General features: G+C 40.8%; 2 protein-coding genes across 2 annotated transcripts in view; one reads left to right on the plus strand and one right to left on the minus strand.

The window, feature by feature from the left end:
* ZMAT4 (zinc finger matrin-type 4) overlaps nucleotides 1–25,102 on the minus strand; it is a 383,491-nt gene that overhangs the window by 270,960 nt on the left and 87,429 nt on the right. The window lies entirely within an intron of this gene.
* On the plus strand, nucleotides 21,164–22,482 carry LOC119516743 (proliferation-associated protein 2G4-like). Its single transcript, XM_037813188.1, has one exon. It carries the CDS (start codon nucleotides 21,175–21,177, stop codon nucleotides 22,336–22,338), a length of 1,164 nt encoding a protein of 387 aa, XP_037669116.1. The 5' UTR covers nucleotides 21,164–21,174; the 3' UTR covers nucleotides 22,339–22,482.

The raw sequence follows: 25,102 nt of genomic DNA on the forward strand, positions 1-25,102 counted from the left end.
AGATGGCTTCACTGGGGAATTCTACCAAAAGAAAATCAAAGGGGAGGGGATACTTTCCAATTTGTTCTACGAGGCCAGCATTATTCTAACACCAAAACCAAAAACGTTACACGGAAAGAAGTCTAAAGACTCATATTTCTTATAAATATAGATGCAAAAAGTTTTAACAAAATTTTAGCACATGAAATCCACCAGTGTATAAGAAAGATAATACAACATGACCAAATGGGTTTATCCCAGGAATAAAACTTCAGTTTAACATTTGAAAGTCCATCAATATAACTCACTATACCTACAGCAGAAGGAAAGAAAGAAAGAAAGAAAGAAAGAAAGAAAGAAAGAAAGAAAGAAAGAGAAACCTTTATGATCATCACAGCACATGCAGAAAAAGCACTTGAGAAAATCTCACATTGATTTCTAATAAAAACTCTCAGCAACTAGGAATAGAAGGAAACTATCTGAATTCGATAACATACATCTATAAAAACACTACTGCTTACATTATATTTAATGGTGAAACACTGAATTCTTTCCCCCCAAAGATCAGGAACAAGACAAGGATGTCCACTCTCACCCTTTCTATTCAACATTGTACTGGAGGGTCTAGCCAGCACAATGAGGCAAAAAATAAATAAATAAAAGACATCTAAATTATTAAAGAACAAATTAAATTTTTTGTTCACAGATTACATGATCATACATGTAGAAAATCTCATAGAATCTATAAAAAATGTCCTAAAATTAATTAGTGAGTTTAGTAAGGTTTCATAATATAGGATTAATATTCAAAAATTATATATATGAATATGTAAATAAGCAACAATTATAAATTGAATTAGAAGTAATACCATTCAAAACAGCATCAAAAACCTAAAATACTTAGGAATATATATGATGAAATATATATAAGACCTGTACATTAAAAACTACAAAACAATGAAGAGAAAAATTAAAAAGACCTAAATAAATGGAGGGATGTATACGGGTAGAGATCACAAGACTCAGCATTGGGAAGATGTCAAGTCTCCTCAAATTGATCTATAGATGCAATATAATTCCAATCAGAATCCCCAAAGCCTTTTCTGTAGAAATTGACAAGTTGATTTCAAAATGCATATGAACATGCAAAGGATCCAGAAATAGCCAAAACAACCTTGATAAATGAAGAACAGAATTAGAGGACTTACTTTACCTGATTTCATGCTACAATAATAAAGAGAATATGATATTGGCATCAAGACAGATGAATGAGTCAATGAAACAGAAGTGAGTGACCAGAAATAAATTCACACATATAGGGTCAATTGATTTTTTACAGAGATGTGAAGTCAATTCAGTGGAGAAGGGATAGTTCTTTTAACAAAAGGTGCTAGAGCCATTGTTATATCCGTATGCAAAAAAATGAACTTTGAGCCCTACCTAGCACCAAAGACAAAAATTAACTCAAAATGGATCATGAACCTAACTATGAAACCTAAAACAATAAAACTTCTGGAAAAAAAAAATAGGAGAAAACCTTTTAAACCATGAACTGAGCAAAGATTTCTTAGATACGACATTGAAAGTACAATCCATAAAAGAACAAATGAATCATATGGACTTTACTAAAATTAAGAAGTTCTGCTCTCCAAGATGTACTGTTAAGAGAATGAGAATGCAAGTCATAAACTGGGAGAAAATATTTGCTAAGCACATATCTGATAAAGGAATTTTATTCAGGATATATAAAGAATTTTCAAAACTCAGTAATAAAAAACCACACCACTCAATTTTTTAAAATGAGCAAATAAGCACATGTAAAGATGCTTCACATCATTTGTCATTAAGAAATGTCAATTAAAGCTACGAGTTATTCCTATGCACCTATTGCAATGGATGAAATTATGACTGACTGTGTACCAAGTGTTAGCAAGGATGTGGAGCAACTGGAACTCTCGTATGCTGCTGGTGGAAATTGAAAAGGGTACAACCACTTTGGAAAACACTTTGTCAATTTCTTAAAAATGAAATATACCATTCGATCCACCGATTCTAATACCTAGGTATTTATCCAAGAAAAATGAAGTCTCTGTCCACACAAAGACTTTTAGATGAAGTTCACAGCAGCTTTCTTTGAAATAGATAGAAGCTAGGGAAAAAATTTCCATCAGTTGGCAGATGCACGAACAAATTGTGATATCACCATAAAAAAAATACTATTTAGTGATTTTAAAAGACTGAACTATTAATACACATAAAAATATTTGTGAATCTGAAAATGTGTTCTGACTAATGGAAGCCAAACAGAAACATTTACATACTGTATGACTTCATTTATAAAAAATTCCAGAAAATGTAAACTAATCTAATGTGACAAAAGGTAGATCAGTTATTGCCTGATGCAGGTGAGAAAGGAAGACTTGCAAAGGGACAGAGGGAAACTTTTGCTGTGGATGGATATGTCCCCTATCTTAACTGTGGTTATGATTTCACAGGTGTATACGTATGTCAAATCTCAATAAAGTGTGCACTTTAAATATAAACAATGTGTTGTATGTCAATTATACCTCAATAAAGCTGTTTAAAAAATGACTCCCATGTCAGACAGGAAACGACACACCTTCACCAGAATTCTTCTCAGATGGTTACTGGTAAAAATAACAAACATGCAGGCCCTTAATTTATTAAACAAATATCAATTCATGTCACCTTTTTAGAAAACATGAGGTACGCACCAGGTATCATTTTACCCCACCAAATCCACTCCCCACCCTCAGTTTTCTCAGGGCTCCAAGATGCTGAGCTCTATGGACTTCTTCAACCTCTTTCCCTCTGACTTTTGGTTAAGTTAATTTTTTTAAAAGCTGCAAAGTCAATTCAGGGGAGAAAGGATAGTCCTTTTAAAAAAGGTGAAAGAACAATTGTATATACATATGCAAAAAAATAATTTTGAACCATACCTAACACCATAGACAAAAAATACTATAGGAGGCATGCGGGAGAGCCAGCTTCATGAATACATTATCTGTGCAGTGGCACAAATTAAATATTGTCCTGTCACCATATTGAGATTCTTAATAATTTTAGAACAAGGGGCCCCACATATTATGTAGCCAATCCTGCATACAGAAGATGGGAAAGCAGGAGGAGAGAGAATTTAGGGTATTTATTTCCTACCACCCCACTTCCTCCCTGCAGCTCCTTTGTTCCTCTAACAAAGATCACAGCTCCCATCAGTTGGTCCTCTCCAGCTGCTCTGGTTCTACCAGGTTCCAGGGACCACATACCCTCTTTGTCCATTTAGGCCTGATGTGGTCACCAGCTTCCTGCTGTTGTAAAAATTGAGGAGTTTCACTAAACCTTGTTGGTTTTCCTACATCTTACCTCATCTTTGTAAATCATCTTTTCATTAAACTCTTGAGACACCCTCTCTGAGCATGCCACCTGTTTCCTGCCTGCAACCTGTGGAGCAGATGGATGTGGAGAGGGAGGAGTACAAGATGACAGCCAGGGGACACCAGAGGAAGTACAGATTTGGCCAGGTTCCAAACACCTAAGACAGAATGAAGGTAACATGACAGTCCTCCTAGGAGTTCCAAAGTATGTAAGTCTAGGAAAGTCCAGCACTAACTGCCTTTCCAAAGCAGAGGGTATAGTTTGAAAACAGATAACCATAGAAACTACACTGAGAACAATGCACAAACTTACAAAGTGATTTCTTACGTAGTAGCTCATCTACAAGATGCTACAAGAAGCACAGCTCCCTCACTGTGGCTGGGGGCTGGGGCTGGACCTCTTCTGCCCACCTATCTTACTTCTCCTGGTGAGATATATATGGAAGCTCCCTGAAGACAGGCTTGTCTGAATCATTCGCTGCTGGATCTCCAGAGCTTGGAACAACTATCTGGCACATAGAAGCTTTTAGTAATATTAATTGACTAAGAACTGATTCCAAGGCCAGTGCACTTTTCCCTACATTGTGCAGCATATCCTACAACATCTCGACTCAACCTGAGAAACCCAAGCTCTACTCTATCCTACAGAGAGGGGAGCTGTCAGAGGCTGGCCTGTGCTTTGGTGCTCCACTGCCCAGTCCACTATCAGACCACTGGGTGGGAGGGTCACTGCTCAGTCAAGGAGAAGGTCCAGGTGGGTTGTTTCAAACTGCACTGGTGTTACTGCCCAGCCAAGGCATGGGATGAGCTCACATCTTCACAGATCAAAGAGAAAGTTCAAGCTGGAACAAGATTTGGAGGCTAAACAAGTCTGGATGGGCCCTACGAAATAAGATATTCCTAACATTAATTTTATATTACTTTACCTATAATAAAAATCCTATGTTTCATGTTCAATTTTCTTTGTTTCTGTATTTAAGCTATACACTATGAGCATATGTTACATCGAACCACATGAAACTGCTACTTGTAAAAGTGAAAATGATCAAATATTGGCAATTTCATATTGCTCAACCTTATATTTCTTTCATAATCAGTGAAAATACACCTTGATTTTTTTTTTTTTTAAAAAGCGGAATGTTAATATTTGTATTTTCCCTGAGTTGGCTGCTTGCCTCCATCGATTACAGCAAGTTCCTGAAATTCTAATATCTTCATTCCCTCAGGATTAATGCCACTCCTTGCCAGCATTGCCAGATATGGAGAGTAAAGGACAAGTGAGATCAGAGGGGAAAGAAAGCAGAGGGCAGGCTGTGTGCAGCTGGAGGCATGAGGCGGCTCCCGTCATCAACTGAAGGGGCCCTCAAGGAGCTAGAAATGTCCCAAAGTCATGCTGCATCAATTTTCCAATCTGCTTAAGGTTGACCTTTCTTTCCTAATAGCATGACTTAGCAACAGCCTTGAAATCCTTTTGTGAATGTGCTGCTTTCTTTCAAGCATTACAAATTTTCCACTGGGGGGTGTTTCCAAAGCTCTGGTGACGTTTAATCTTATCTCCAAGTCATGCCTAAAAGTCCAACGTCTGCAAACATTTCCAAGTAAAATGAATAGCTCGTGACAAGAAGTGTCCCCAATGTTTCCAAACCTGCTGGTCTATGAGAACTGAAGTCACTTGCTGCTTTTAGCTATGTCATTTTTCTAGCCGAGAGGTTTCTCAAGGTTGAGGGGTCCCCTGAGATGTGACATCTGTAATTGCAATCCATCTGGATTCCTCTTGTCACCTTCTTTAGGGAAAGTGTGACAGACTTGCCCCTTTCTTGGCAGAAGCACAATTTGTGTAATTTTTGCCCCAGATCTGTGAACTCCTCAAGGACATCTGCAAGCTTTCATCAGTGGAAAACAAAACATGTTTATTTCTCCCCATTTCCCTGTATTCTCATCCAGTTAAACAGAATTCCCCTTTCACCAAAGAGAATTTCCCTTGGAATTAGCTATCTGCAGGCTGATTTGGAAGAGGTCAAAAGTCTTCTTTTCTTTTTTTACCCTGGATCTAAAAAAAAAAAATAAAGCATACATGCCATTTAATAAAATCCATCGATTCATTAGTGTTGATGCATAACATGGTAGAGTACTAGAATATTTACTGTAATAGAAACCTCACAGGCTTTATCAGGAGGTTGGAATACATTAAGCCAATATTGTAAGGTGTTTATTTTAGCAGCTAGGGAACTAAAACATGCCCCCATTAACATGGATAGGACATAGCTTATCCATATCATAAGCTGAAGAGACTCCACCAGTATTTATAGGCATTAGAAGCTGCCCTGATAGACATCAGATGCTCCAGAAGTGCATTTTACATAACATATTATATAGCAACACTCTATATAGCACCATATGTCTCCACTGTGGATGTTAACTCAAGCCTGGAGCACCTCGAAAGGAAATATATCCTATGATGCATTTCTCAAAGTACTTCTCCCACCCAAATGAGTCCAGACAGACACTATCTACCAGTGATCGATAGTGATGCTTCTACATCAGGATGCTTTTGGAGGAGTTTACTTGGCTTTTTATTGCCTTACTGTCCATAAGCTTAGGAATGGGAGAATGACAACTAAGAAAGAAACAATGGGCAGCAGGGTAAGCCCTTTGAACCAGGGAACCATGGGGTGGCATAATACAGGGCTTGGTTTATTAAAGCTACAAGACACGCACTGTCCTCTTGCACTTCCAAATCTCCCTTCCCTGATGGACACAGGTGTTCCCACCCAGGGAGGTCCCCACCCCTGTAGCCTCAGTTTTCTCCTCCTTGGGCCTCGATCTCAACTGGGTACACAGATGCCCAGCTGCCTTTGCAGGGGTATTGTGCTATTGTGTGACAGTGATTGAGTTAATGGAAGGAGAAGAATCTACAGATTGGAGGTGGGGGTGGGGGCATTGAGGAGAGTGGCAAATGGAAATTCACCCTTCTGACAACAGAGGAGTAGAGGGCCCTGGAAGTCCAAAAAAGGGAGCTTAGCAGATGCAGGAATAATTGGTCTCAATTTGGAAACTGAGGTAGAGCTCACGGAAGTCCTCTCTGTCTGTTTCCCATTCTGCTCAATAAGCTCTCATCGATAATTAAATTCTACAGCCTTATCACAAGGCTCATCACTTCCCAGTCCTTTGCCCAAGCATACATCTACTCTGGCCTTAGCTCTTTCCTCTGCCCTGTCCTTGAGTCCATCTTTACATCCATGCATCCATCATGCCAACTGACCTGGGGGCAGAACTCTATGAGCAGACGTGGCCCCACCATGCAGTTCTGGTGAAGAGGTCCTTATGCACCTGAGTCCTAAAGGCACAGATATAAACTCTACTGAATCTGTCCCAGCAGACATTCAAGAGCAAGAATTAAAAACTGCAAGGGTATCCTTAGGAAATACCACAATGACTAGACCATGAGACTTCTTAGTGTGATTTCTGGCCAACATACTTAACTCTAGGATTTACAGTTACAAGAAAATCCACTCAGAGCCCATGCTGTCCCTAGGCAGAGGGGAGAATTTAGTGTCACCTCCTTCCATCCTGGGGGCTCCTTTTATGTTTTGACTGGCTGCACTGATTCATCAGTTGGGAAACTGTTCTCATCAGTGGAGTAGAGTGTTGATTTAAAGGTCTGAGACTCTGGGACTCGGGGTATAAACTTTCTTCCCAGATTTGTTTTATATAACCCATCGCATTAATGTTGCACATAAAAATTTCCCCAGACTTGATCACAAACATTTTCCATTCTGTAAATGGCAAACCGATGGCATTTCTTGAGCATCCAAAGTGAAGATTTATACTCCATTCACTAATCACCACAAATATCTTAGGGTTTATATAGGACACTTTCTAGGCTAGTTTTTGTTCCTTTCCATCATAAAATGAAACCGAGAAGTAAAAAAGGTGCTTAAAAATATAGACATGTCTTTTGAGTTTTCTGGGTTTTCTTTTTTTCTCTCTCTGCCCCCCTTCCTTTCTTTTAATTCACAGTCTTAAATAGCAACTCTGATGTATGAGGAAATAGAGAGGTTTATGCTGTGATCTCTTTCCATCCAGAACAATCTTGGAAGATTGTGTCTGTAAAGAAAGAGAAATTTCCACTTCATATTTAACATGCCTTGAAAGGCTGCAGACAGTGCACATCTCTCCTGCAGTGTAAACCTACCAGTAGTCTCCAAATACACCACAGGCGAGTAAAGACATCGGAGCCCGCTGCTGAGCCATCCTGCCCAAATACTATAAACCCATCTCGAGTCCATGGCTGACCCCATTTCTCTCTTTGGATAAACAGCCCCTGGATGATTTACTCAGATCAGAACCGTAAATGAAAAAAGAACAGGGATATTCCATCTCAGAGGGTTTCTTTTTGTACTGTTTCGCCCAGGAGGAGAAAAGCACTTGAGGAAGGTAAGGAGCAAGTGCTTGAGTAAGCAGTTCATGAAGTGATTGTCGGCTAACCAGAAGCCTTTTAATTCCACCCAGCCCTTTATCACTGTCTCCATGGTATTTAAAAAAAAAGAAGAAAAAACTTTCAAAACTGCAGACCTACAGATCTACCTTAAAACTGCTAACTGGCAGGAGCTCTCCTGCCACCCCTGGCCCCGCCCCACACAGCTGCTGCAGGGACAGCGGAGGTGAAGGGGCTGGGGCTCACCAGCCTAAGCAGTTTTCACAGTATTCCCTTTTGCCTCCTCATCAAATCCAATCTGGAATTCTTTCCTGTTTCAGTCAAAGGTCACCTTGTTTTCTCTCTTCCTTGGGGGTCCGCAGGCCAAACAGCTACCCGCTGTGCATGGAGGACTTAGCAACCCCCCTGCGCATGGAGAACTTAGCGACCCCCCCCCCCCCGCAGGTTCACTGCTGTGCTAAGCTCGCCTCCCACCTGGGGGGGGGTTCACTCCTCTCACCCTTGGCTCCAGCAAAGCAAGGCTACAGGGCATTTCCATGCACTGACTTCTGAGCTTCTGCCCTTCAGACTTGAGTCTTCTTCCTGGTCTCTATGTGCTAAAACCTTACTCACCCTTTCCACCTCTTCTGTGAATCCAGTCCAATCTGCTCCAGTTTCCCCAGCTTCCCCCCCAAGCACTGGCACCTGTCCACACAGCCACACAATTGCCGTGCACACTTATCCCTGCCCTCAGGGAGCTCACCAGGTGCTCTGGAGACAGCACCACTCAGCCTGTATTCTCGGGCCCCAGCTTGGTGCCTGGCACACACATGCTCGCTGCATTGCGGAGAATATAGCTGAACTCAAATGCAGGGACTCCTGTCCCTCCTCTTCAGACAGTGAAAGGGGACATGTGACAGGACCTAGAAGGGTGGCCCCTGGAGAGTTCCCTAAATAACAGGTCCCAGATTGTGCAGCCAGGCAAATTACATACCTTCTCCAAACCACAATTTCCTCAAAAGAGGAGTGCAAAATAATGATACGTACCATATGAGAGGTCATTTTAAGAAAAATCAGGTAAGAGTATGCGTATAAAGATTGGCACAGAGTCTGGTCCTTGGTAAACCGAAGCTGTTGCCATAAGTAAGATTTGGGGTAGAGAAGTATTTCAGTCAGCCAGTTACACAGCCCTCCCCGTGTTGAGACTGGTTTGTCGGTACAGACACCAGAATGGACAAAGACCCTGAAGTCCAGGCCAAAGCCCTCCAAGTGACGGGCCTAGGTGGGAACACGTCTGGGTGACACTGGCCAGTCACTTTGAGGTGAGCTCCTAATGGAGGCCATGTGGGTGGAGCAAGCCCTTTTACTGTTCTCCAGGGTCCCTACTGCCCCCCTAGATGCAGCCCAGCTTCAGAGCAGGAGAACGAGAGGATGCTATGAATGCCAAAGAGTCCTGGTGAACACTGAGGCTGACGGATCCAACTCTGCTCATTTCCCTGTGCCCCTACTTGGTCTGTGCAAGTCTCCAAAGAACTTTAAATCCAAACATAGAACAGGCCAGACATGCTGAGAGACTTGGTCTGCAAGCTAATGCCCACACACTCCTCTGGAAGAACTTTCTGATGTTCTCTTTTGCCTCCCTTGGCAAATATTTATCAAGCCCCACGGTGAGATGTGTTCTTGCCAACACACAGGGCTCTCCTCCATGGTTCTAAAACCAGGCTGTTAATGTATGACAACCCTCAGTGGGCAGGACGTCTTATTTTTCAAGCCCTGGTTGTAAGCTTTATGAAAAAAGACATTGCTGAAAAGCAGAACAGAACGCTTAGCAACTAATAAACATCTCCACTCCCTGACTGATTCTACCTTGAAGAGCGGCCTTGAATTTCCATAGGCTGCATAAATTCACCCTATTTCAGAGCCACGAAGGTCCCTGCTGAAGCTCCTGATAGTTCTGATCACTTCCAACTTCATGTTGGCTCTGACAGAAGAAAACGTCATTGACAAAGTAGATATTCTAACTTGCTTTCCCAAAGCAATACTTGGCTGAAATTAATTTTCTCTTACCCTTACTGTTGTGGCTGCTATTTCTCAGCATTACTTCAGGGCTTTAACCCTGGCTACAATTGTGGGCGGTCACAGGAGCACACAGACCCTCCCCTCCTTCTCCAGCCCAGGTTTCTGATTAGTGTTTCTACCTTCCAGAGCGGATTCTTTCAGACCGAAGGTCCTCCATGGACTATGAATGGCACAAGTTCCAGCTGGCCTTACCCCTAGCATTTAGTCTAGCTTCTCTCTTCCTGCATCTGTCTGCCTTTCTGTCTCTATCCCTGAATACACATCTCTCAGCAACTCTCGGAGTTTCTGCTTCTTGTGTCTCTCTGTCTCTCCACCTTAATTCGTCTCTTTCTCTCCCTATTCATGGTCACAGACAGAGAAACAGAAACAGAGTCGGAAAAAAAAAACACAGTGCTTCTTTATGCTGAGGCTACAAATTTGTCCCCTCACCCACAGAGCTTTCTCCTGAGATCTCTAAGTAAGGGCTTTCCCAAATGCTTCTCGGTTTGAACAGAAAAAAGAAAAAAGGCCTTTTAAAAAACAATAACAATTTTTTAAAAAGTAACACCATCATATCTGGAAAAGGGATAAACCAATTGCTAAATAAATCAATCCAGTGACTTGGCAATCTTAATAATGGAAATAGTTGGTTGACTGACTTTGGCAATTATTTGCACAAAAGTGGTTGTAAAAACTTGAACCCAAAAGAGATGATTGGGTACTAAGTTCAATTATGCAACAAAGTTGAAACCAACGTTTCTCTAGCTTAAGTAAAACATAGAACTCTTTTAAAAGAAGAAACTCTCAAGGATCTGATGACCCCTGTGTGTGAAACAATAGCCTAATAATCTGAAATCTTATCCTACAAAAATACTGTGTAATTGTTGTCATGGAAAAGGGGAAAGTTTCCTCTTTACAATTAGTAAAATAGCATTTAAAAATCACAAAAATAAAAGTTATAAAGTCTAAAAGAATTTGTAGGATGTCAAGATTATGCCCATGTATTCAATGTGAAAAACAACAATGTAAACTTACTACATATAAATGTTTCAATGCACAGTGTATGAATACCCAGTGGAGTGCTTACGACAGACTTCTAGCCTGCTAGGGAAACAATCGCTGAGCACTGCTATAGGATTTTGCTTTGTTTTTTGTTTGATTGTTTATTCAATGCATTAGAAATGACTTTATTTATTATTGTAATGGATAAGCAGTTCCTCATGACCATGCATGACAGATGTCCACATGCAGAAAAGCAAGACTTCCTGAGGTCTGACCTTGAGCAGCCTTAATTTTCAGAAATGTGCTGCCATAAGCAGAGCATTGCTCTGTGTCTTAAGCAACCACTTATCCTCTTTTTAATTATTAATTATATCATATATACAAATCTAGTCTGCAGAAAAGACACAAGCAGTTCTTTGTATTTTTGCACATTTCATTAAATGGAGAATGAGTCAAATTGAATTTCCTTTCTTCCTAAATCATCCTAAATCTTTGTGATAAATGGGACATTCCTATGCTTCTTTAATGCTACCTACACCCTTCTCATTTGGATGATTATGATTTGTACTCCTATCTTAACTCCTGTACCCAAAATGAATGCAAATTCTTTGTCTTCTTCACCTAGGGGTCCCTGTAGAGGATGAAAATGGAACCCATCAGGGTACATTTACCCAGTATGGATGTTCAAAAATATGGGGGGAGAATACATGCAGTTACACATCAGGGTTGTTCATCACTGTGCCTGTAACATAGAAGAAAATGCTCAGAAATAGCTGCAAGATACCCACCTCTTAGGATCCTGTACTATGGCTGCCCTAGCATAAGAACACTAGCCACTGTGTCCTTCTGTACATCACTGCCATAAAAACAAGTTGAAGAGACTTGCAGCGTCCCAGGGTTAACGTTCCCCGAGGGCAGAATAAGATCATATTAAGTTCTGCAATCAATTGAAAGTGGCTGAGGACAAATGGTGGTGAAGCAAGTTGTCTTCTAGGTGTAACATATTTTCAAAGATTTAGGAAATAACCCAAGGCCTTATGATCCAGCATAGCTCTTTATTTTTATTAAACAGAGTGTTTGCATTCCTGCCACATTAATATTTTAGCTACAGGACTGCTTTTCTGAGCAAAAACATTTTGGTCTTTAAGGCTCTACTGTAGTAAACAGTATTTTATATTCTTCTACTCAGAAAACATTTCATGAAAAATTCTAAATGCCATAAAGATCCAGCAACATCAGATTTACTTCAGCACTTTGTTTCCCCATCAACAGGATCAGAATATTGATTAGTCTGTAAATACCAGTCACAAGTATCACTTATCTCAGGCATGCCGACACATTCCAAAGGCATTTGGATTCATAAAGTACTAAAGCCAAGGGGTACCATGCTTTTTGAGTGCCCTCAGCTTCTTTAGCACTAGATGTTTCATTATCTTCTTTCAAACTTGGTCCTGCCTCCCCATGACACTGAGTCCCAAAGCAAACTGACTTGCCTATTTCCCTGCAAAGTGACACATTCTAGTTGAAACACCTCTGAGAAACCAGGAGAACTTTATGACCAGACAGCTTATTATCATGTGGATCTGGATAGCCTGCAGGTCAAATCAAACCTCTGGATCATCATAGTTATACAGACAGAAAAACAGGCCAAGGCAATAAGAACCAAAAAGGCAGGGGTTAGACACGGTACTAGCACAATAAAGAGACCCCACTATAACACTCTCCTTCCCTTTAAGAAAATAAAACCTTTTTTCCACTTTAGATCAAAGGGGACTACTGTGGGAGTACGTGGAATAATAAAGGTTTCAATAAAGAATGTTATAGCACTTTGTGAAGAAAATGTGGTCATGAAAATGCACCTTCAGGGTGAAATTGGAAAAAAAAAGACAGCATATTTTGCTTTTTATTACAAGATATTTAAGAGACAGCTTGGCAGTAAATGTTAACATCTTTCTAATGATTGGGAATGCAGCTGTATAAAGCCAAAAACTCACCTTGACTTATTGACACAGTTGAGATTTATGTTACATGGCTTGTCCCCAGGGGAACTGCACCAGACTATAAAAAAAAGTACTTAGCCTCACTGGCTAGGTGGAGTCGGGGGTGAGCTATCGCTACGCAGCCATGTTAGGTACCTTCACCCAAAGGTGGCAGCAAGAAAGAGATGGAAGGAGCAAGCATATCAAGGAAGAGGAGGAGAAGAGTGAGGAATGTGAAAGGAGGAAAAAGAAAAGAGGCCAGAAAAAATAAAATGGCCTCCAATAGGTTGTTTACACTAGATGTTAATTAATAAAAATAAAAATAAATGGTATTTATGGAGCTCTCTTCATGATGAGACACAGTGAGGAAAGAAAAGAAATTAAAAACATGATTAAAATTTAGTTGAAAAATAATGATAAGAACTTGGCAAAATAATAGAAAGGAATAAACTATATCCTAAAGAACCAAACCACACAAAAATTGTATGTATGCTTATGTTTTGTTTAAGTTACTGAAATTTTAATCTAGAAATTGGCTTGAATTAAATAAATGGATAGATATCCTTGCTTTAAGATAAGATGACTTGATACCATATTGACATCAATTCTCTTCAAATCAATTCTTAACTCAATGAAATTCCAATCAGAATTTCAATTGGATTTGTGAACTTATTCAATCACTTCAACAGGTCAAAACAAAACAAACACACAAATAGCTAAGCCAACTCTGAAAAAGAAGAGCAAAGAGACGTGACTTGCCTCTCTCAAATATTAAGACATGATACCAAGGCATAGTAATTAAATATAGTATGGACTGGTCCAATTAAGACAAGTAGAGCATGAAATAGAATAGAAAAGCGTGATTTGGATTCGTAAATGTGGAAAATTAACATATGGTAAAGGTGACTCCACATATTATACAGAAAGAATGGGCTAGTGATGGTGGTAGGAAAACCAGTTCACTGTGTGAAGGAAAATCAAAATGGATTCCTATTTTACACAATACATAAAGGTAGTCTCCAAATACAGTAAAGAAATGCATGTGAAAAATAGAAGGGTAAAATTAATATGATGGTATATTTAATATTTTTATGATTTAGGGATGGAAAGGACTTCTTAAACAGACTGTAAGGCAAAAAATTGGTTAGATTTATTACATAAAAATTAACAACCTTGAATAAAATCAGCACTAGGCTGCTCAAGCAAATACCATGAAACGGGTCAGGTTAAATAATGGGAAATTTTTTGAGGCTGAAAGAAAGTCCCAATCAAGGCATCATCAAGGCGATGCTTTCTCCCCAAAGACTGTGGCGCTCTGGGGCTGGCTGCTGGTGCTCCTTGGTCCTCAGCTTTTCACATGGAAGGCACATGGCAGCCTCTCCATTCTCTTCTGGGTTTCGTTAAATTTCAGTTTCTTACTTCCATGGCTTTCTCTAACTGTCTGAATTTCCTTCTGCTCGTAAAGGACTCCAGTAACAGGATTAAGACCCATCCTGAATGAGGTGGGCCACGCCTTAACCGAAGTAACCTCATCAAAATATCCTACTTAACACTGGGTTCACACCTGCAGGAATGGATTAAATTTAAGAACATGGTTTTCTAGGGGTACATACAGCTTCAAAACATCACAGACAGCATGAACAAATACAACAGGAAGATGACAGAATGAAATTACAGAGAAAAAGGACAGAACCAACAGAAAAATTAATGAAGAATCTGAATAGCAATCACAGATACAAAAGGAAAAGGGCTAATAAGTATATGAAAAATTGTTCAAACTTTAAAATTATTAGAGAAATGCAATTGAAAACAGTAAAATATCAAATATCAAACAGATTAGAAAAAAGAGAAATCAGACTAAGTAATAATATGCCTTATGACCGAGGAATTCTGATTGTATATCCATTCCAGTGAAATTCCCAGACAGATTCTTAAAGAAACATATTTAAGAATGTTCATCACACAGTTTCTTTTGTTGGTGAGGCATTTAAAGAAAGTCAGATATCCATTCCCGGAGGAGTAGGAAAATAAAAATGTTTGCAATAGAATATTAGACAGCAATTACAAGTGACAGATTAGATGTATGTGTGGGAACATAGATGCTTCTCGGAAACATACTGTTGAATGGAAGAGTGAGAACAGAATGAGATTCATATCACACTGCTATTTGTGTATATTAAAAATACATGTCTATGCTGTGCACAGTGACTTCCTTCCAAAGGGCACATTAAATAAAGGGGAAAGGGGGTGGGGTGGGGAGAGTCACTTTAAAGTGGAGACACCTGGAAAATACTACCTCAGCCAGATGGTCAAGGTTAACGTCAACAGTGAGAAGTCATGTCAGTGTGGACCTTTGATATGAAAATGGCACCCTACCCCTCTGGCTTTCCTCCAAAGAACATATAGCCCAGTCTAACCATGAGAAAAAAATCAGACAGTTACCAACAAGGGCCATTCTACAAAATGCCTACCAATAATCCTCAAAAACCTCAAGATCATCAAAATCAAGGAACATCCGAGAAACTGTCACAGTCCAGAGAAGTCCAAGGAGACGTGATAACTAAATATAATATGGTGTCCTGGGAAAGAAAAGAGATAGTAGGTAAAAATTAAGGAAATATGAGTAATCAAGTACGGACTGTAGCTAATAATAATGTATCAATATTGGTTCATTAGCTGTGGCAAATGTACCATAGTAGTGTAAGATGTTACCAATAAGGGCGAAAGGTACAAGGTGGATGAGAGCAACTTCTCTGTAAATCTAAAACTATTATAAGATATTCATTTATGTAAAAAATACATGCCCACAAAGCCATACTTATTTCTAAGAACACACAAAAATAAAAAAAATAAATAATGCAAATCAAATTACCATCTAACGGGATGGCCAGAGTATGGGACATAAGGAGTGGGGATAAAAGGAAAGACAACTCCTGACTTTCTCATGTTATAGAAAAAGGAAGTAAAACCCCAAAGGTTATATTTACAAATATTTACACATTTAAATAACTTAGCTAAGGTTAGCAGGTGAGCTAAAGGGAGAATGAATCTATCCATGAAGTGGTAAAAGAAGAAAACATTGCTTTGAACCTTTAAAGCAAATGACAGCATTATGAACATCCCTCCAGGTACTGACGGTAGGTGGCTTTTGGCCATAGCCAACTGAGGAGTAGGATAAGGGGCATTGGTTAAGGCAAAAAGTAGAAAAGCTACGTTTCCAGAGGATAGAACCAGCCCAAGCTATAAGTCAATAGCTACATGGAATTAATGGAAAACATGAATGGATAGGAGTTTTTGTATCAGAAGACAGAGAAACATCCCAAGTACTGGTGACTATAAGGAGAGAATGGTTCATTTAAAGGCTCAGATGAGGAATATTTGGGGCAGAGACAGAACGCATTTTATTCTATTGTTCTTATTTTCTTAGGAAAACCTAAAAAGCATCAAAGTGCCTGCAAGTTTTTCAGGGTGATGGAATGACTTCTATGTTTGAATCAGTAGACAGCAGGCAATAAGAGCCCTTCCAGCCACTAGCCTAGTGCTGGAGAAGACTATCCCAGGGCCAGAGGACAAAGCGAGCTGACGGGGTTGGTAAGGAGCCATGGGAGGGGAGGGACTGGAGGAGGCAGGGGTCCTTCTTGACCAGGTGCTTTGAATGCCTTTACATGATCCTCAGAGAAAGTGATGGAATCCAAAGTTAGAAAAGAATCTAGTCAAAATCAAATCATCTTAATAAAAGCCTAATGAAACTAATTAAACTCTCAAAGCATAGAGAATGAGGAGAGTATGCTATCTTCAACAGTTTCTCCAAGCATCCGAAGACATCTAGACAAAGACACAAGTCTTAAATCAACATTCAGGTCCCCCTACCTGGAGGTCATCAGCCTCTAAGAATTCCCTGTCTGCTAATAACTTTTTTTAAAAAATCAACAAGTCCAGGTGGCTTAGTGGCTTGGAGGTCAGGAACGCATATGTTTTCAAATGAATGCTGGGAATGAAAAGCTGGAAGAAAGATTGTCACTGTCAGTAACTGAAAAGTACAGGCCAGGTACAAAAAGCAACTGATCCATAATTCCCTAAGAGAATGTTCACAGGGAAAAAAAGGTTTTGTTTTGTTTTTTTTCCTATCAAGGTTTTATCAAGGCTACCAAGGAGTTATCAGTCAATTCAAGAAATACTTCTTTACTAATTATGATACATTCACAAAATGAAAATCCATGTCCCAATTAAACCAAATAAAAATTGTGGATATAGTATATTGTTGTTTATGGGAAATAGATAAAAGAAAAGTTAAGCTGCATCTGTACGTACAGACTAATTCAAAGAAAACTAGTAACACTGGTTTCATGGGAGAAGGAGAACTGGGTATCTGAGAAGCAGAAATAAAGGGGAGAATTTTCACATATATACCTTTTTTTACTTTTTGAATTTTGAATCGTGAATTTACTGCCTCTTCAAAAAATGAATAAAATGTTAAAATAAAAAATTAAATATTTATATATTTATACTCCAACTCTTTCAGAATACATATCAAAATATATCTACTTCATCTAATACAAAAGGATGAAATAAATAATTGAGAGATGGAGATTTAACATAAAACAAGGGAAAGAAAATAATAAAGCCAGAAGTAAATTGAAGGTAGTAAATGCATAATTCCTGTGTGGTTGCTGGACGTGGTCATGAATTTGGTAACTAAAGCAAAGCAGGAAACACAATTGTAGACTAGAATGTCTGAGAGAAACATGAGCTGACCACTCAGAGGAGGGACAGTGCTTCCTGTAAGTGAGAGCAAAGAGACATTCCTCGCAAACATCCATCTAAAGAAGACACTGAGATGCCAAGGACAGTGCAGGTGGAGAGCAGCTCCTGCAGTGGGGCCAGAGCAGACAGATCAGAGCCCCAGGGCCATGAGTTAATTGCCGTGTCCTCTACAGGATGCCACACACACAGTGGAGCAGAGACAATGCTTTGTGCTCACCAAACCAGCTTCTTTTACCCCTGGGCACCCAGGTAAGCCACATTTCCCAACCTCTCCTCAGAAAAGAGAAAACATGCCCTTGAGTGCTGGCCAGTGGAATGTGGGTGGATATGATGTTGCCACTTCCATGCCTAGACCCTGACATGTTCTGTGTAATCACCCATGTTCCCTGCCATTCTTCCTTTTTCTGAATGGAAGATTTTACTGCTGCCATCCTCTCTCTGCTCTTCCACTCTACAGCACAGGGGAGATACTCTAACATTTGTCTTTTGCTCATAGGTGACTGAACCAACAAGCATACCATCCATATCTCATATAGAGATCACTCCTCTCCTGGAAATCCTGAACTTTTAGCTGGATGCAGTGACTGGGTAGAACTTGGGGGTTTTTTCTAAGGAGAGGGAACAGGTATGTTCTGTATGTGAGAAGACGTGGAAATGCTTAGTTGGTGACCAGAAGGGCAGACAGCAGCAGAAGTGATGCCGTATGTTTACTGAACCCACTCCATTTTCCCACACATTTAAATTACATTTTCCAACTTTCCCTGCAGTTCAGCAGGAGCATGTGGTTGAGTTCTGGCCAACGGAATGTCGCCTGACTCCTAAAATCCACTGAGTGATAGAATAAGCTCCTGGTAAATGAGTAGTCATGCTGATAAAGATATTCTACATCCTCTAAACCAATGAGCATTAAGCACATCACATAACAGCTATTCTTATCCAGCGTGTGTGTTGTCCTGAACTGAATGTGTTTTTCAGCCTGTTTACTTCACTGCAGCCTCTCCATTGGGCCTTCATTTTGTGTCCCAATGAGCTATTTTAACTAATAGTAACAGATAAAAGATAAAATGACCATGCTGGACCTGCTGGAATAAAAGAAGACTGTAACAGTAGTTACAAATTTCACAGAAGCTCAAAGAATTCGATGAAATGGTCAAGGAAACAGAGGTCAAAAGACCAACAGGTGATCGCAGGTAGGTTGAAGACCTCTGACACCATGAAGGGTGACACAGGAATTGCTTTCGCCTAGGAGAGTACACCAATAATTGTTATTAACGGCCTCTGGGAGAAATTAAGCATGTCATGACTTTAAGAGGCGTTAAGAGACTAAAACAGTGATTCTCAATACACGGTGCAAAGAAGGAATTCTCTATAAGACCTTTCCTCAGCCTCATCCAGTTAGAACTTGTGTCTCTGGGAGGACATCACTGCAATACCCAGGTGGGTGTGTATTCCGTGGCTGCAGAAACACAATCTGGTATAGGACCCACAACTCTAGTACACGAGAAAGAGGTTGTCCCACCTGCATGCTTATTCAAGCAACTGGGAAAAAAAGAAGAAAAGGAAAAGCAGAATTGAGATGACACTGTGAGAGACTAAGGAAGAAAAGGCAAGAATAAAGGCAGTAGTGGCACTGCAAAGCAAGGAAACTAATCAGGTGGGTTGGGGACATTATTTTTTGCCTTGATGTCTCTGCCCATAAAGCACTTACATCCCATCTCCTACTGGCCTTACAGAAGACAAAAGATTGTCCTTGCAGCTGATCTCCTGGATTATATAGAAGCTTGGGAAGGCCAAGCTTCCATCAGAAGGCAATCAAAACAGCTGAAACAGAAAAATCTGTTTCAGCATATCTGTAGGTCCAGTGTACCTGCTGCTACACCCATGAGAGGACAATACTGGATTATCCATTCCCAGGTGTGCTGCTGGGGTTCACTCACCTAGAATAAGATTACTTCAAGATTCAGAGACATTGGGAGCATTTCCCATCAACGTGGAGAGCTGTCTTTGCCTTAGCTACAATTTCGCCACCTATATACTGATGGTCGGCTCCAAGTACAGATTGACTCTCAACATAAAAAGTCTCTTCTGGTGCAGCCCCCAATGCCTGTATTAAGCTTGCCCCACTGCTGCCCACCTCCAGTGTCCCCCACCCTGCCAGTCTATCAACCTAGATGTGCCATGAGCAGTAGCCACGAGTAAAGCTCTCTGGTGGGTACTTCGGGAATAAGTAAAGAAATTCAATGCATGACTCCTGCTCACCCTCAGGAAGCCTGCATCCTTGTTTGGAGGTGCCAGCATACCTGTGCCACTGAGTTAGCATGGAACAGTTAATTAGACATGTGACACAGCAGCTTTCAGGTTCACAGGAAGAAGTGGCCAATAGGGTCTGGCTTCCTCCATCTCTTCTTCTAGATCTTCTCACTCATATTCTTCATTTACCTTTGAACATGCCAGAAAACCACCCCCTCCTCATGCATGCAAATCTTTCCCTTTGCACAAAATTATTCTTCAGCCTCTTGAAACTGGAGCAAACTACTCAAGTGACCTCACTGGGAAACTCTTTCTAACCTCTGTAACATTCAGGCCCTCCCATCCATAAGTTTTCTCTTCCCTTCTGTGTCTGTGTCTACTTGTTCTATTGAGTCTAACTATTCATCCAGTAAGCTGCGACAACATCTAATTATATTTTCCACCAGAACATTAACATGTTATTAATGCTTAGCAAGTAAATATAAAAATGTCTTTATGTTTCCCATTCTTTTCAGCTCAGACCTCACATGCAAAAAAGAGATTTTTAAATAACATGGAAGGCTTTGGTCTATCAGACATGTATTCGGTTTTCCTGTCCCACTGTACAAAGCTTCAGCCTTTTAAATGGGGCGTACAGCTATTAAGCATTAAACCCATCTCTTTTGTTTTCCTTTCCCATTTCAGAGAAACAGCACACTAGTCTCATAGCAAAAATCCTATCAAAAGCTGTTCTCTTAGAATACACCCTGGCCTCCACCACCTGGTTGTTCTTCAGAAATGCTCAGTTTTAATGTTATACTTGCAAATGTTCAAGGCTCATCCTCTCTATAGGACAAGGGTCCAAACTGCCTTCTCCTTTAAACCCTACCCCCACTGTCATATGTTGTTGTCCCCTCCCCTTCCCTAACACAAATCCTCTGGTCTGGCCAAGCCAGCCTCCTCCATGCTTCTTGGAGATACCATGAGTTTTCTCATTTCCAGCAACCCCTAAACTTAACCCACCCATTGAGGGCTAGATAATTCCCCAAGAAGTCTTCCTTGGCCACATTAGCTCTTAGTGATGACTCTCCTTTGAATTTGGACTATGCAAAGGTCTAAAAAGTTAACAGCTTAATGTAGCATACATGAGGAAACCAAATGGGTCAAAGAACTAACACCATGTATCAAATTAGATCAACAGCTCCTTAGAAACAGGCAGTAAAAATCATGCGGAGCGCTTTCGCTCGCTCTCAGCTCGCAGATCGAGGGGAGCTCTGGCTACAGCCTGCGGCTGGGGAGGGAGGCAGAGGCAGCGACTCAGGGGAAACCAGACTGTGGTGGTGGTGGGAAGATGTCGGGCGAGGACGAGCAGCAAGAGCAAACTATCGCCGAGGACCTGGTCGTGACCAAGTATAAGATGGGGGGCGACATCGCCAACCGGGTACTTCGGTCTTTGGTGGAAGCATCCAGCTCAGGTGTGTCGGTACTAAGCCTGTGTGAGAAAGGTGATGCCATGATTATGGAAGAAACAGGGAAAATCTTCAAGAAAGAAAAGGAAATGAAGAAAGGTATTGCCTTTCCCACCAGCATTTCAGTAAATAACTGTGTATGTCACTTCTCCCCTTTGAAGAGCGACCAAGACTATATTCTTAAGGAAGGTGACTTGGTAAAAATTGACCTTGGGGTCCATGTGGATGGTTTCATCGCTAATGTGGCTCACACTTTTGTGGTTGACGCAGCTAAGGGGACCCCAGTAACAGGGCGGAAAGCAGATGTCATTAAGGCAGCTCACCTTTGTGCTGAGGCTGCCTTACGCCTGGTCAAACCTGGAAACCAAAACACACAAGTGACAGAAGCCTGGAACAAAGTTGCCCATTCATTTAATTGCACGCCAATAGAAGGTATGCTGTCACACCAACTGAAGCAGCATGTCATTGATGGAGAGAAAACCATTATCCAGAACCCCACAGATCAGCAGAAGAAGGATCATGAAAAGGCTGAATTTGAGGTACATGAAGTATATGCTGTGGATGTACTTGTCAGCTCAGGAGAGGGCAAGGCTAAGGATGCAGGACAGAGAACTACCATTTACAAACGAGACCCCTCTAAACAATATGGCCTGAAAATGAAAACTTCACGTGCCTTCTTCAGTGAGGTGGAAAGACGTTTCGATGCCATGCCATTTACTTTAAGAGCATTTGAAGATGAGAAGAAGGCCCGGATGGGGGTGGTAGAGTGCGCCAAACATGAACTGCTACAACCATTTAATGTTCTCTATGAGAAGGAGGGTGAATTTGTTGCCCAGTTTAAATTTACAGTTCTGCTCATGCCCAATGGTCCCATGCGGATAACCAGTGGTCCCTTCGAGCCTGACCTCTACAAGTCTGAAATGGAGGTCCAGGATGCAGAGCTAAAGGCCCTCCTCCAGAGTTCTGCAAGTCGGAAAACCCAGAAAAAGAAAAAAAAAAGAAGGCCTCCAAGACTGCAGAGAATGCCACCAGTGGGGAAACACTAGAAGAGAATGATGCTGGGGACTGAGGTGTGGGTCCCATCTCCCCAGCTTGCCACTCCTGCCTCATCCCCTTCCCTCTACACCCCAGGCTCTGTGAAGTGCATGTCGTCTTCTCCACCCAGGACCACCAGCAGAGCGGGGTCTCCCTGCCCCCATTCCAGTCCCCCAACCCACTCACCCCCTTCCAACAACAATCAGCTCCAACTGACTCTGGTCTTGGGAGGCCAGTCTTCCCAGCCACCGAAGACTACTTTAAATAGAAAAAGAGATTGAATAATAAAATCAGGAGTCAAAATCCATCGTCTTCAAGCCCCTCTTTCTAGCCTTTTTCTACTACTCTGCTTGGTCAAGGTTTGTGGCCCTACAACAGAACAGGGAGGAGGCTAAATCAGCCACCGCCATTAAAAACTCAGCTGAAATTTTTATACCACTCCAGTGTCAGCATTTTCCCATGTGTTGGGGCTTTTTCCTTTTTCCCCACTCCTTCAAGTATTTTATCTGGCCTCAAAATAGAAGAGCTATTCTTCAGATTGTTTTTATTCAATGTGGCCAATTCCTCTTCTGATCCAGCCTGTCTAGTCAGGCCCCTCCCATTTTTAGGAGCTGGAGCCTGCATTTACCAAGGGATTCTCAACTATGAAATGTATCCTCATTTGTAAATCTTAGTCATTTTTGTTCTGCAGGATTTTTTCCTCCATTTTCACAAAGCTATAAGGAATAATCCATCTGAACCTTGTCCTTTTCTGTGGAGTCAGTGGGTTCTTCCTTTGTTCCATCTTACACAAACCTGAGCTGGAAGCTCAAGTCTTATTTTGTCCTCTGTTTGAGATATTTTGACCTCTCCCCTTGAAAGAAATACCAGGAACCAGAGGAGCAGACTGAAGAGACAACTCCTGGCTTTCTGAAGCTGTGGACTTGGATGAATTGCTGGGGAGTTGGAAAGGAAGGTGATGAATTTCAGTACCTCTGGCATGTTGTCCCAGGGAACGAGGGCTCCTACTAATTTATGAGGTTTTTAAACACATCATAAATGAGATGGTGTTAAAATAAATTTGGATTTGCTCACAATAAAAAAAAAAAAAAAATCATGCGGAACACGTACAAGGTGTCACACACATATTTGCACAACACTGAACTATCTGTAGCTCTTCCTCCCAAGTTAGTTTATCAGCTTCTCGGGAAAAAGACCATTTCTGATATTACATCAGAATCCCCTGCACTAACTAACATTAATAGCCCTGGACACACAGAAAGTACACAGTAGATTCTCACTAGTTTGCTCCCTAGACTGGGTTATCTGGTTGAACAGAACAGTGAACTATTCTGAACAGAACAGTGAACTATTTCAAAACAATAAATCAGTGATAGAGCATTGAGAATAAGTATAACAACATTTTCAATGAATTGAGTGGAATTTTGGAATCATAGACTACTCTATATGCAATTTCAACAGAGAGGATGTGTGTGGAGGAAGGAGATAGATTTATAAAATCAGAGTATCAGTTCTCAATTGGCTTTAGAGATCATCTGATGAAAGCCATCCTTTTACAGATGAAGATGTGGAATTGGAGAAGTCTCTGGAAGCCAGAAGACCAGAGATCAGCCTAAGGTGTCTTCAATCCTGACCACACTCTTGTGCAGCTTTGCAGCAAGAACACACATATTTCTCACTGAAAGAAATGCCCCACCTCCGCCTGGAGGCAGGGAGTGGAATATCATTCAGCTGTTCCCATGCATGTTTAATAGGAATGAATTTAATGTTGTGTTGATGATGTGTAACACTGTTAATTGCAGATCTGTTGTAATTGCTTTATTTTCTCTATCTCATCTATGCTACATTCAATAAATACTAACACATTCTCTAAACAATTAAGATGTGCCACAGTACAGTACACTAACATGAAAACTTGAGATCAAGTAACTAAACCCTTAATTGAGCAGCTAACTAGATTTTTTCTTAAAAAACGTTTTTGCTGTTTTCAATTACTGATATGACCTTTTTGGCTCAGAAAACAACAAAGCGGTGCTGGGCAAATGGTTTTGTCAGAATATTGTCATACCGCATTCATCCATTCAACACTAACTGTACACCTATAATGTGCAGGTTCTGTTCCAGTAACTATGAAAGATCAACCAAATGAAACTGAGATGATTAAAAATGAACAGGATAACTGTAACGAAGGGTAGAAAGTGAGGGGCTAATAGGAGACTACGGAATTTCAGAGCAAGGGTAGATTCCCTGATTTCCTTAACTGGGTAAAATTGTATTAATTAAGCCATGACACATTTACTTCTTCTAACACTTAAGGCATCTGCTACCTTTTTTCCCAAATGCTGAGGAGCATGCAGGGTCAGTGTTTTTGTGTTTGTATATGTGTGTTATTATTTTCATTGTGCACTGAGCAATCTAAAGCTCAGATGAGTTTGGTGACAGACAGTGACAACCGGCATTTGTCAGGCTCAGCAGACAAAAAGAAAATTGGTGGCTAAGCCTTCCAATCTAAAATTACTTGCAAGTTATTACACTTGAAAACTCGTGTTCCCACTGGTATACATTCTCTTAAAAACAGCACACACCCTGTGCAGCGCTCGGCATCCTTGGAGTCCCCGATCTCCCTTTTATTCCATCTGTGACACCTTGTCCCCTCCTCAGACACAAGCCAGCCTCTCTTCTCTCATCCTCTGTTCCCAACAGAGGATCAAATAAAGTTATTTGTCCTTCCATCCTAAAAGAGCTGAAGCCACTGAATTAAGTCCTGCAAGAGTA

The sequence above is a fragment of the Choloepus didactylus genome, chromosome 20 (assembly GCF_015220235.1).
Source record: "Choloepus didactylus isolate mChoDid1 chromosome 20, mChoDid1.pri, whole genome shotgun sequence".
NCBI classification, from domain to species: Eukaryota; Metazoa; Chordata; class Mammalia; order Pilosa; family Megalonychidae; genus Choloepus; species Choloepus didactylus.